The sequence below is a fragment of the Microtus oregoni genome, unplaced genomic scaffold (genome assembly GCF_018167655.1).
Source record: "Microtus oregoni isolate MIOR12 unplaced genomic scaffold, Mior012 000018F_ref0000195, whole genome shotgun sequence".
In the NCBI taxonomy this organism is placed as follows: Eukaryota; Metazoa; Chordata; class Mammalia; order Rodentia; family Cricetidae; genus Microtus; species Microtus oregoni.
In genome coordinates this window covers 18,605,456-18,619,863 of record NW_024543077.1, presented here as the reverse complement: position 1 = coordinate 18,619,863, position 14,408 = coordinate 18,605,456, and the positions used below count along the sequence as shown (strand labels likewise).

The window sequence follows — 14,408 nt, the reverse complement described above, 5'->3', positions numbered from 1 at the left end:
TGATGCTTAGCAATTTTCCATCTGATATCCCTTTCTCTGTCTCTGTCTATATATAATACATACAATGTTTACAGAAAGCATAATATATACATTGTCTTCTACAATACATATATGATCTCAGAGGCTTGGGCATGGGGGTGTAGCTCACTGGTAAAGCACTTGCATAGCTTGTGTTAATCCCTGCACTCAATCCTAAGCATCAGGAAGCAAAATTAGCTGGATATTTACACAGGTCTGTTTCTTGGTTTCCTATGCTCTGTGATCTGCTTGTCTAGTCTACCATTGATTTTAGTAATGGCAGAGTAATTTGCAATATCAGGTGGACTTCTTTCTGCAATTTTATCCTTGTCAATGTCATTTTATCTCTTTTACTGCCCATGAATTTACTTGTAATTTTTATGATACACTCACTTGCATATGGCTACAAAAGTCCTTAGTGAAATTTATAGAAATTGCCAACTTATAAGTTGGTTTAGAAAAAAACTGATAACTTTTTTACACTGAGTTTTAAATCATGACTACACTATGCCTCTTTGTTCAGTCATCCTTGATTTCCTATAAACATTTAATAATTTTCAATATGCAGATCCTTTTTTGTTTTTTGTGACCGGGTTTCTGCGTAGAAGCCCTAAGACATTGCTGTCCTGAAACTAGCAGACCAGGCTGCCCTCAAACTCACAGAGATCTTCCCACCTCTGCCTTCTGAGTGCTGGGATTACAGATGTGCACCACCATCACTGCCCAGCTCAGGATGCAGATCTTATATTTTCAAGAAATTACCTAAGTTTTATATTATACCAGAATGATTGTGAAAGGTATTATTTCAGCATCAATTTCTACACGTTCATCACTGTCTGTGAAAAAAATGCAGTTGATATGGTATTCTGTGACCTTTCTATACAGTTTTTATGTAGGTTACTTTGTAGACTCCTTGGAATTCTATGGAAAATCATGTTATCCATAGTTTTATTTCTTCCTCAGCAATCTATATGTCTTTTTACTTCTCTTGCCTGATGGCAACAGCTAGAATTCCTGTATTGAAAATCTGTATAATCTGCCCTACTATATGCTAAAGAAAATAAGTGATCATATCATCTAGCAGAACATTTGACATTATCCCTCCCTCTGCCTCCCGAGTGCTGGGATTAAAGGCGTGCGCCACCATCGCCAGGCTCCTTTTGGTTTCTATTGTAAGATAACTTTTGGTTATGATGTAGTCTGTTACGGATTTCTTTGATTTTATCCTTCTTAGGATCAGATTAATTTCTTACATCTGATTATTCCAGGGTTTCAATGAAAAAGAAGTCAGAATAGATTCCCTTGTTTTATTCCCAATCTGGTGGCAAAGATGTCCTTTTACCATTCAGGTATCTATGGGGGTTGCCTAAGTGGCCTCTACAGGACTGAAGTGACATTCTTCTATTCTTACCTGCTGAGAGTTAACATCAGGGAGTGCTAGATAATGTCAAATGTTCTGCTAGATGATATGATCACTTATTTTCTTTAGCATATAGTAGGGCAGATTATACAGATTTTCAAGTGCCATATTATTATTATATAGCTGAAATAAATCTCATGCGGTCATAATACATAATTATTTTTATATACAGCTGGATTTACCTTGCTATCAGTCAAATTCCTCAATGCAGGATTATTTTTTTCCTTCTTTGATTTATCAAAAAACATTCTTATTCCTTTTGATTTTATTGTTTTGTTGTTGTTGTTGTTGGTTTTTTTTGTTTTGTTTTTGTTTTTTTTGTTTTTCGAGACAGGATTTCTCTGTGGCTTTGGAGCCTGTCCTGGAACTAGCTCTTGTAGACCAGGCTGGTCTCGAACTCACAGAGATCCGCCTCCCTCTGCCTCCCGAGTGCTGGGATTAAAGGCGTGCGCCACCATCGCCCGGCTCCTTTTGGTTTCTATTGTAAGATAACTTTTGGTTATGATGTAGTCTGTTACGGATTTCTTTGATTTTATCCTTCTTAGGATCAGATTAATTTCTTACATCTGATTATTGTGTTTGTCAGTCACTGTGTCTGCAATTCTTCCTAAAGCTCTACGCTTTTCCATTTCTTGTGAGACTCATGGTGATGATATGAATATTTTGTCTCACATGACCCTGAGGCTCTCTTCATTTTCTGTCTTTCAGACTCACTTATTCCAATATTCTATACTCTATAATTTCCTTTTGCATAGATTGAACCAATTCTACAGCATAACTCTTTTTGCTGTTATCTCTCTCAGTTCACTAACTTTTTTATCTTTTAAATATTTTCCTATTTTTTAGCTGGTGAGTTTTGGCTGCTGCCTTAAAGGAATTTAAACAAATGAAACATTTTTATGGTAGTTATTTTAAAATCACACTCTGATAATTCAAGTATCTTATTCACCTCAGTGTGTGGCTCAGTAAAGTGTGTGGGCGGGGGGTGTTTATGTGCATTCCCTGGTTGAGGGCATGACAGGGGCCTTTCTATCACATTCTAGACATTTTGTCATATTAGGGAAGCAGGACACATATACTTTTTAATATGGTCAAAACCCAAGATTAAAAAAAATGCAGAAAATCATATCAAAAGATTATCAAAGAGCATAGATAAAAATAAAAGTCTCAACAGATAACCAAGGGCTCCTTTTATTAAATAAATAGTATCAGAAGCAATGCAAGATTAATTATTAAAAACTAAGTAATGGTCTGCTTTCCCAACTAAGAGTAGATATCAGTATACTTTAGTTTTTCATTAAGTTCTGTTGTGAAGAATTTGCACCTAATTTGATCAATGTTCTACTAAACAGAAAAATCAATTAAGACAAAGCAGCTTTGCCAGCTTTCGGCTGATAACTATCGGTAACACCGTTTCCATCGTGTTCCCGAGTAGGAAATCAGCAGCATTCAGGACTTCAGTTACTCTGTCTGCTAAATGAGCAAATGCCTATGCTTCAGCTGTATCTGGTGAACCTAGAAAATGCCTAATAAAGGGAGCTACTGTTTGCAATAACAAAGCAGCACCCGTTAGAAAGGGGGTTGATCCAAAAACTCACCAGTTACACCCTGACTTACTATGTGTAAGGTATCATTTTGGTTGGATTTTCATTTCTTATAATTTTTATTACATGTAACCTCACGAAAATCTAAATACTGAGCCAATCTCTCCATCACATAGCTACACTTACATCCACTGATTTCATAAAATAAATTACATGCTGACCCAGACATGGAAGATGAACCACAAAATTATGAGAGGCATGTGAATGGAGTGAAGAGAACGTCTGTGTCTTCATGATGGAAAGAGATAATTAGAGGCGAAAGATTTACATGTTTCCATGGCTGGACAGTACTTCCACCAACTAGTTGTACTGCAATGGATTTAAATATATATATATATGTAATTTATATATATATATAATTTTATATATATTTACACACATGCATATGTATACACAATCATTTGTACCTATGACAAAAAGATAAAATCCGTTTACAGAATAAACAAATCTATATACATACAAATTCTAAAACTGAAAACTGAATGAGGCATTTAGTCTTCCCTGAATTTGAACCTCTATTTTCTGAGGAAAATGGCACTATGATACTTCATGATGGTGGTGGTTTAACTGAGAATGACCCTAATAGGCTCATATATTTGAAACCGTGGTACCCAGTTGATGGAACTGTTTGGGAAGGGTTAGAAGGGGTGTTCTTGTTGGAGGAGATGCGTCACTGGGGGTAGATTTTGAGGTTTAAACAAACCATACTATTCCCAGTTAGGGCTCCACACCCCACTTTGCCTTGTGTTTGCAGATAAACATGGAACCCTCAGCTCCAGCTCCAGCACCCAGCTCCAGCGCCATGCCTACCTGGCCACTGCCAGGTACTCCGCCATGATGGTGATGGACTAACCCTTGGAAACTGTAAGAAAGCCCCCAACTCTTCCTTATATAAGTTCCTTTGGTTATAGTGTCTCTTCATAGCAATAGAAAAGAGACCAAGATTGGTGTTTACAGACTTTATGGGGTCACATCTTTTCCCATGAAGGTCAAGGATAAGCTTAAAATTTCCTTCCCTCTTTTTCATTTCTTTTTACAAATATTCTCATGGCCAAGGGCAGCATGAAGCACTATGGGGCTATATCAGCTTAGTCTGCTGATGTTTTAACAGAAAGTGCAAAATCACATATAAAATTCACAGCCATGGGTATTATGGAAAGAGCTTAAAATCTGGACTCACAGACTTCACCTACCTTTGCCCAAATGCCAGCTGACAGTCCAAGAACAGGGCTAATGGCCAAAATCACAAGAGTTAACTTCCAGCCACGAGTAAATCCTATTATAAAACCACCAAAAAATGTTGCCATTGCCTGAAAGAACATTCCAATTTTGTCACCAATGCCTTCATTAATTTTGGAGACATCACTAAAAGAAGAAAGATTGTGTTACAAGTAATGTCAGAACTGCAAACACAGGATTTTTCTTCTGAGACTAGTGTTGTTTTGTTGGGAAGGACCACATTAACTTGTGCCTAGGATCTTTGTATTTGCCTGGCCCTGGGCAAATACATCTGGGGAGCCGTGATGAAGGAAAGCTGTCATTTCCAGTGGGAGGTTTGTCCTTAATAGTATTTTGTGCCCAACGTGACCTCAGAATATAGACATGGGATGTCTAAGACAATTCACTGTGAGATTTCAAACTGCTCAGAGATGTGTGTATATGGCACTGTTCTCTATGAACACAAATCGTTCAGTTCATTGTGTCTTCTGTGAAGCAGAGGCTGACTGACAAGAGCTCCCTCCTTCTTTCCAATGTCTTCCAAGGACACCATGGAGCCCCAGCAGGATGGTACTCAGTGGGGCTGGACAGGCCACACTGCTGCTCCCTGCAACCACTGCTCTGCTCACCATGGAGCCCCAGCAGGATGGTACTCAGTGGAGCTGGACAGACCACACTGCTGCTCCCTGCAATCACTGCTCTGCTCACTCTGCATTTGACTCTGCCAGTCTGGTCCCTCATTGAGTGCCAGGCAAGCAGCAGCTCCGCCCCCCATCTCTGCCAGTGCACTGGGAACAAGAAGCTGTGTAAGACACAAGGCTTTACTCTGCTCACTGACACACTGACACTTCTAACAGTAGCTGGTATCTACTTCACAGCATTGAGAACAAAAGTGTATCTGACTTCAGCATAAAACTAGGTACTCACTCTGTGAGCCGGGTGTTGAGCTCCCCAACGTCATGCACGTCAAACCAGCCTATCTCCTGACTCATTATCGCATGGAAAAACTTCTGTCTAATTTTGTGTATTTGTCTTCCAGCCGCCAGGCACCAAAATGAAACCTGAATGTAGGCAACTATGAGCACACCAAAACCAATCCCCGTGTAATAGTAGGCGTACCTGAAAAACAAGAACACCGTAGTGCTGTTTGATGACCAGTTCCTCTCTCAGAACACAACTGAGCCTTACTTCTTTAGCTCTCTGGGGATCCCACCATCCTTAACAGACAGGAAGGGGCTGTAAGGAGCAGAACTGTTATGTCAGCGTGCAACTACGTCTGTACTAATGTAGAGGAATGGTTAACAGTTGTCGCTGCACTGGGGAAAATCCCAGCTCTTCACTTAACTACAATGTTAACTTAGGCTGGCTGCTTAATAACTCCAGCTTCCATTATATTATGAAAAAAAATAGAAGAAATACAATATGTCTGAAATGTACTTTGGCCAGGGTCTGGTGCACTGTAACTACTCAGAGGATGCCAGTGATTTGGAAAGATCGCCAGTGTACAGGCGCATAATTTAACATGAACAGTTGGAGTCTTGTCTGCTTTTATTACATCAGTATCAACTGATGAAGCCTTTAGGGTGGTCTTTGCACCTTGGGAGATGGAAAGGTGTGATGGACTTGTCAGAAAGTGGAATCAAGAGGTGGAGATGGTGTCCTGATCTTTCGAACTATAAGTTTAGCAGAACTTGGAAGACGACAGACAAATAAAATTGATAGTGATCCTGTGTTATCTACTCAACTGGCTATTGAGAGCTAATCTAAAATGTTCAATATATCAAATGGCTTCCCTCCCACTTGAAACATTTAACCAGGTCTTCTAGAAAAGCTGAGCAAGAGTTTTCTTGCTGTGTTTCTATAGCTAAAGATCCCATGGCTTCACTAAGCACTCTGAATGTAGGTTAAATAGAAACCCTGTGTCTTGTAATTGTTTTTCTGGTGCTTGTGATGGAAGCTCACATCTCATCCATGCTAGGAAAATGCTCTACCATCAAACCACACCTCTTTCAAAGCAAATATCCTAAAATTAACTAAAGGATGCCATTTGGCATATTTTAAAATGTTCTTTACTTGCCATCTTTGAATAAGAATGCTTACACCAAGTACTAGGTTTAAAAATAGATGTATAACACACAACTAGCCTTTTATGTTATGTTCGCAATTTCAAGAGCAACCTATCAGAATGTTGCTAAGCAAGTCATCATTCAAGCTGTATCTTATAAACTATACTTATTAAAGATGTTATTGGAACATTAAATTTTAGTTAATAGTTAACTGTATAATTAATTACTGTGCAAATGATAATGCAAGAAAGAGTTCAAAGCAAGTTCCATTTAACAAGTAGAACTTATACATGATGAAATACTGATGTGCTTTACTGTAATGCATTTTAAGACTCGTAAATTTTACTATTTAAGAGAGTAGACTTTCCCCTATTTAATAAAATAGACTTTCCCCATATTTAATAAAAATATGCCTCATTATAGTAAATATTTATAAGTATTTCATTTTCATCTTTCCAAATGCTATTGTATCTCGACTTTCTTTACAACTATCAAAGAAATCATAGTAAAGTACAGAGCCATTATCATCTGATTCACCAACACATACCTTTGTACATCTGTTACACGCTAGCCCACAGAATAAAAGTCAATGTGCATAAATCATTAACAAAATAAAAAGTCTGCCCATGTCATTTAAGGCCAGAGTGACTCTATTTCTTCTGGGATGTTGTTTTTTCCTATTTAGCATGAGTTTAAAGAATTTCTGTTTACTTATCTTACTTATCATTATATCATGACTGGAAACAGCCAGGAAGCAAACTACTCACTAGGGAACGATTGAAAACAATTATTGTGAATTCAAATATAGCTAAGGGGCTTTCCACTCCTCTAATTCCCCTGCATATGTTATTTCATCTTTGCAAGTGCATACGTAAGTCTAATTGAAGTTCAAACTTAACTTAGAACATTTTATGTTATGAACACTTTGCTTTAAAAAATATTTATAATGGATCTTCCAAGAAAACTAATAGTCTCAAAACTTCTAATCGTACTATTATAATGGAAACTGTATCTACATTACAGTAACTATAGCAATGCAGAAAAGAGTAATAGCAATAAGGATAATGTATAATTACGTGGTCATCTCATCCTCCAGGCCGCTAAGCATGTCTGAAAGGTTGTATGCAACTGGAACGACAGAAAACAAACACAAACACTTGATGTTTCGTCGGTTCCTATTAAAACCCAGCATACAGAAATAAACTATGATACGATAGTTTACATAAGCAACCCCAACAATTCTACCAAGGAACCTCTACAACCCATAAACACTTTCAGTAATGTAGCAGGATACAAGATTAACTAAAAAAATCAGTACCCCCCCTTGCACAGATGATAAATGGGCTGAAAAAGAAATCAGAGAAATATCACCCTTCACAATATCCACAAAGACCATGAAATATTTCTGAGTAACTCTAACTAAACAAGTGGAAGACTTGTATGACAAGAACTTTAAATCTTTGAAAAAAGAAATTGAAGAAGACACCAGAAAGTGGAAAGAAAGATCTCTCATGCTCTTGGGTAGGTAGAGTTAACATAGTAAAAACGGTGATCTTACCAAAAGCAATCTACAGATTCAATGCAATGCCCATCAAAATCCCAGCAAAATTCTTTACAGACCTCGAAAGAATGGTACTCAACTTCATATGGAAAAGCAAAAAAGCCAGGATAGCCAAAACAATCCTGTACCATAAAGAAACTTCTAGCCGGGCAGTGGTGGCACATGCCTTTAATCCCAGCACTCAGGAGGCAGAGGCAGGTGGATCTTTGTGAGTTCGAGGTCAGCCTGGTCTCCAAGAGCTAGTTCCAGGGCAGGCTCCAAAGCTACAGAGAAACCCTGTCCCAAAAAACAAAACAAACAAACAAAAAGAACAGACTCAGAATATCCAGGAAAGAGAAGCCAGTATCTGGCTACCTACGCAGACCCCAGAGTGAGACCTCAGAAATGGACAGCACCCAGAGCCTCTTGGACCTGGGGAAATTCAGATTCTAGTGCTCACAAGGGAGGGGAACAAAAAAAGCTTGAGTCAGTTCCTGTGTGGATGGTGTCAAACATCATTTGGCCTTCTTATCTGCAGTTATGTTGTGGGCTGGAGTGTACCTCAGTGGTAGAGACCGCCCATGTGCTAAGCCTTGGTTCAATCCCCATCAGTCTAGAAAACACAGATATGCTGGTCTCAGGTGAGAGCTACACTAAAACATCTAAGCTATCCTAAACAATTGCCACTTTAGATAAAGAGGGACTCAAAATTTAAATTATGTTGTATAAAATAAAAGGGTTTTTTTTTTTTTTTGCACACTTGGGTTCTGAAATATCACATTCATTATGCGAATTTCCAGACTCAACTCACAGCCCTTTGCCATTCCCACCTTCCGGAACTCTCATTCCATAGAGCCGACTTCTGAGCACACCAAGGAATTTATTGTTCTCCAATTCTGTCTACGTTATCTACTCTTTCCTCAGCACTTTTTTCATTTTCTTTCTTAACCTGATTATTGTTTACTATTTTTCCCTCCAGGAAAATACACCTCCTTCACAAAAAAGCCAAAACATGACCCCTTCTCAAATGACTTCGCCATAGCATAGTGGCTCACCCTGTCACAGAATTCCATAGCAACTGACACATGATTAAAATTTCTAAGTCAATGAAGAATGAAAGCAGGACCGCTTCTAGCTGGCCCCGCTCATTCCTCTGGGTGGAAACTGAGGAAAAACTGGGCGATGTTTGCTCTTTGTGTCCCCATGCTCAGCTAGTTGTATCACTATGACCCAGCCTGTTCCAAAGATGGGAAAGCAGTCTCAGAAAGCCACCACCACGGATGCCTTTAATCCCAGCACTGGGGAGACAGAGGCAGGAGGATCTCTGTGAGCTAGAGGCCAGCCTGGTCTACAGAGCGAGTTCCAGGATTGGCTCCAGAGCTATTAAAAAACCCTCTCTTGAAAAACCAAAATAATAAATAAATAAATAAAGTCACCACCCATGCCAGACAATTTATCAAAAATAGCTAATCCAAGAATTCTTCTCCTTGTATTGTTAAGAGTCACATAATATAAACATGATAATAATCTACCAGATTCTATGTGGTGAAGACAGCCTTTTGTAAACTCAAGTCAGACCCCAGAGAAACTTCACCGTGTACACAGCATGACTAAATGACATTTAGGGATTACATCATGTTACAGTTTTATCCAAATGAAGCACCTCAGAATGTTTAGAAATGTCAATTACTGAGCACTTAGGAAAAGTATAAATGAAAAATATGCGACTTGAATGTATATATTTAGGAATATTTATGTCTGTATGTAATAATTTATGAGATGGAGACTATAAATTTGAAAGAGAAAAAGAATGGGTCTTCCCCCCTCCATATGGGGGGAAGAGGAAAGGGAGAAATGATATAATTACATTATAATCTTAAAAATAAATATTTTAAAAATTGTAAAGAACTAAAAAGGTGGGGAAATGTGACATGAATACATTAGTAATTTTTCCTTACTGAGAAGTTGAAGTTATAGTGGAAGTATTATCCTTTTTTATTTTTGTTACTAACCATTTCATTTTTTAAATAATGAAACAATTCTCCTATTCCAGAAGCAATTTCTGAGGAGGAAAAGCTTTCCTATAAACACAAATTCAAAGGGTGTTTTTCAAGCCATCTTTCACATGGCCTAGTTTCCAGGCACTAGGGACGCCTAGAATGAGAGCCGCCCTTTCTAATCCCACCGGTCACTGTTCTAGCAGGGAGTTCGTCCTCCTTTAAGTCCCAAATTTCATGAGACAGGGTTATACTGCTGAAAACTCTAGCCAAGGTTGTCTATAAACTTCCTTTTTATCCCTTGTGTTTTTCCCACCCAAGAAGTCACAGTAGGCAAGCAGAGCGACCTCTGAACCAGGTGATCAGAGTAACGACTCCCATAAGCACAGCAGTGACGTAACTATACCACCGCTGTGAGAAGATAGATGTGCACAAACAGGTGGGTTTGGAACCACCCCAAGTCAGCCACGAGCTGAAGTCCAGGAGAGGGAGGTTTATGGGACAGGTGGGGCTGAGCGGGGCATGTCACAAGAGCCAATGAATGCAAAGTGAACGTATTACACGTTATGGGAAAACACTGGGACTGAAGTGCTTTCTGCTTTTGAAAAACTCACTGTGACACCATGCAGAGAATTGGGTAAAGGCAGGCAAGAATTAGAACATGGCAAGGCAGACAGAGCTGTGGGTGAGGAAGACGGCAGACACAGGCTGTAGCTGGGGCACGAGAAGGCTGGATTCTCACAGGGAGCTCAGCGTCGTGGAAGGTGCCAGAAGAACAGGCCAACAGAGGAGAACCCAGCTCTGGATTCCACTCTATTACTTTAAGTTTGGGCTGTCTCTTTGAGATCTTTTTCCTGGTGCGTTTTCGTGACAGATGTCACTTAAGATGTCACTGGAGAGTTTGCTGATTGAAAAGGCATGTATGATCCACAGGCCTCTTTTATCTCTCAGACATTATGATTCCGGATTTCAGGACGCTCCATCAGCCACAAGCAGGAGAAACTGGACCTTTAGCCTAGGAGATCCATTTCCCACACATCTGTCCTGAGGGGAGCCTGTCCTCAGCCCAGTGGGCTAAGTGCCAGCGACACAGATGAAATAGCAGCTACAATCTCCCACCTCTGCTCTTCTCCCCTCTGGAGAGCTTGGCTGCTGACTGGGTGCTGATCCTCTCGCCCGAGACCTAACCACCTTCCAAAGCCTCTGCCCTGCAACACGCTTACAGCAAGAGTCATGATGACCCAGTTGATGTTGAAGGACGTAAGCGCTCAGACCATAGCACTGTCCGTCCTTATACATAGGTCACTTGTGTCCTTAAAGAGGTCAGGAACAATTCATGTCTAGGTGATGGAGAAATGAAGCAATACGAGACATGATAGAGTTAGAAAAAGGACCACTACATAAAATATGACATAACATATGGCGTTCCTGAAAAAAAAAAAAAAAAAAACCTCATGTTTTGCTGGTGGAAATGAATGGGTCATGATAGCCCTAACCTGAGCTGTGGGTTAATCCACAGATGGACTCACACTTTGAAGACATTCTTGGGGAGGATGGGAATCTTAACGGGTTGGGACTAATGGAAAGAAACGGAAGGTGAGGGAAGTAAAGTCGCTGGGAGTGGGCCATTGAAGAGTATCTTGGCCTTGGGCTGGACCCTCCCCCTCCCCGTGTATCTGTGTTTGTCCCTCTATCTGCCATCTCCTGGCCATCATGAGGTGAACAGCCCACCTTCCTCATGCCCTCTTGCTACCATAATTTCTATTTTTCCTCTGCTCTAAAGCAACTGATGCAACTAAACTTAAAATAAAATCTCTGACACTAGGTAGGAATAAATGGGACAGTTCCTTCCTTTACGAGCTTTCTCTCAGGTCTTGTCTCAGCAAGGAAAATAGATGAACTTGATGTGCACACTTGATTGTTGCTCATCAGAAGTCAGTTCTTCTAGCTTCAAAAAGTCACCTGACAGTTTCTTCCCAAGCTAGGTCAAATTTCAACAAGTGAATAATTTCTTTATTGACAGCTGAGTTCAACTACTCTCCCCTCATACTGTGTCCACAACATGTCTAGTTAACACCTCTCACACTGGTCGAGCAGTGTTTGTATTTAGACTTCACAAAACACAGGGAAAGGTTAGAATGGCATAAATGCATGCATTATGTCTGCTGAACTGCTAGAGAATTCTGTAAGGGGAGATTATTCTACTAGAGGCCAATGAGAAAGCCAACTCTGCAGTTTGCTGCAGAACATAGGGTGTACAGGATCTAAAGAACTCAGAAAACACTCAAGACTACTCAAGACTTTCCTTGGGTGAATGTTACAAAGGAAATATGACATTTTGCTGTTGACCCAGGATGTTTTGCAAGCTCTTTGAATATCATGAAGGTGGGAGAAAAAGCATATAAATTTTACATTACTCAAAGCTACTATAAAAATTTCCAGCTCAGGGCTGGAGAGATGGCTCAGAGGTTAAGAGCATTGCCTGCTCTTCCAAAGGTCCTGAGTTCAATTCCCAGCAACCACATGGTGGCTCACAACCATCTGTAATGAGGTCTAGTGCCCTCTTCTGGCCAGCAGGCATACAGACAGAATATTGTATACATAATAAATAAATATTAAAAAAAAAGAAAAATTTCCAACTCAAACCATTATTTGTATTAACAGAATTGAAGTAAACTTAGGTAAACTACAGGTTATTTAAGTAATTAAATACTTAGTAAACTTAGGTAAACTACAGGTTCTTTAAGAATACAAAGTAGGTCGGGCAGTGGTGGCGCACGCCTTTAATCCCAGCACTCGGGAGGCAGAGGCAGGCGGATCTCTGTGAGTTCGAGGCCAGCCTGGTCTACAAGAGCTAGTTCCAGGACAGGCACCAAAGCTACAGAGAAACCCTGTCTCAAAAAACCAAAAAAAAAAAAAAAAAAAAAAAAAAGAATACAAAGTAGTTTCCAGAACCCAAGACAACTACCAAAGATTCCCTAAATGCCCCTATTAGTATTTACCCGCCCGTTTCCAGGGGAAAGAGTCCACAGCATGCACCAGAGACTTGAAATCCAGAAATCCTTCAAAGTCCTGGGTTTAATCCCTAGCCTTAAGTAAAAAGAAGATTCCAAATGTTGATGCTACTTTGTAAGTCAAGAACTATCAATCTATTTTCAAGGTATTTCTTTTTTGGGTAGTCCTAGGAACTGAACACAGGACTTCATGATTGCTAGGCTAACACTTTGTCACTGAGCTACAGCCTCGTCCTTCTCAGCATTTCCCCACCTGTGTGGCAACTGAGTCCTAAGTCTTGGAGTAGTTTGGTTTAGTAAGAATTCAACCCTGCTTGGCTGAGGTGACCTAAAGATTGAATCTTAGCGCTATTAACCTGTCTTTCCCAATCAGGTGTGTAATATACAAATCCTCCCGATAGTCCGTTCACTTTCCTGCTCTCATCTCAGTCCTTATGAAGCAAATTTCAAAAGCATGAGAAAACTGAAGTGTAGAAGCCTCTTTGCCACATTTAGACTTTTTGTGGTTTCAGTTTCCTGCAGCCAACCACGAGACTGTAATACTTCACGTCATCACAAGAGGAAGTGGGGTGAGAACGGTGCTGTAAGTTATTTTGAGAAAGTCGGAGAGACCACGTTCACACAGCCTTGAATGTAGCACATTGTTATAGCTATTCTATTATTACGGTTATTAATCTTATTGTGCTTAATTTAAAAATTAAACTTTATCATGGAGATGTATGTATTTGAAGATATGATATATGCAGGTTTCGGTACTATCCGTTCGCGTGGCCCGCATGGCGACCATTGCTGCTTGACAAAGGTCCAGCGTTTCAACATTGCAGACCCTTCTCCAGTACCTGTTTACTTTCAATTTTAGTGATTCTCACTATTAATGCCTTTGCCTTTAGGAGATTTTGTTCAGGCTTTGGTAAAAGATGAAAATGTGTACAATGGTAGCCTCTCTAAACAAAATAATTCTTAGGAAAAAAAAATCCCTGTCACTTTGGAATCAAGAATCCCATTATGCCCTTCTAATTAAACCAAGAACAGGAAAGCTAGAGATTTACCAGGCACGCCTGATCCCAAGGATGAACTACCTACAATCCAGATCCAGAGCCTGAGCCTGAGGCCATTAAAGCAAGAGTTCAGTTAATAAACATAGAGAATATCCAGAAATCAGAACGGGAGGGAATAATGGAAAAAGACTACGACTTCTAGATCTTCCCTTTGTGAGTTTTATGAAGGGAACAGGCCCATATGGTAAGACTAGGAGATTGTAGTATAGTCTGCTCCCCAGAAGTCCTTTTCCAAGGTCAGGCATTTGGATAAGGATCTCCATACTCTTGGGAGCTTGAGGAAAGGTTCTGCTTGAGAAAGCAGTCAGAATTTGCAGCCCTTCATTAACATAAGGCTGGTGCCCTCCGTTGCCTATTCTCAAGGTTAATGCTATATTCTACAACCCCTGACCTCAGCCACACTCCAGCTCACCTGCCCCAGTTTAATACTATGTTAAAAGTATAAAAGATGTAGTCTTTCTTCAATTTGGCGC

At 39.9% G+C, this 14,408-nt stretch overlaps 1 protein-coding gene across 1 annotated transcript in view; it reads right to left on the bottom strand.

Moving 5' to 3' along the window:
- Positions 1 to 14,408, bottom strand: part of LOC121458881 (ATP-dependent translocase ABCB1-like) — a 77,992-nt gene that overhangs the window by 47,083 nt on the left and 16,501 nt on the right. The window contains exons 5-7 of the mRNA XM_041668241.1: positions 7,403 to 7,454; positions 5,188 to 5,379; positions 4,236 to 4,407 (exon numbers count right to left, since the gene is read on the bottom strand). Of these exons, the coding sequence (XP_041524175.1) occupies positions 4,236 to 4,407; positions 5,188 to 5,379; positions 7,403 to 7,454 (416 nt within the window). The remainder of the gene's footprint in view (positions 1 to 4,235; positions 4,408 to 5,187; positions 5,380 to 7,402; positions 7,455 to 14,408) is intronic.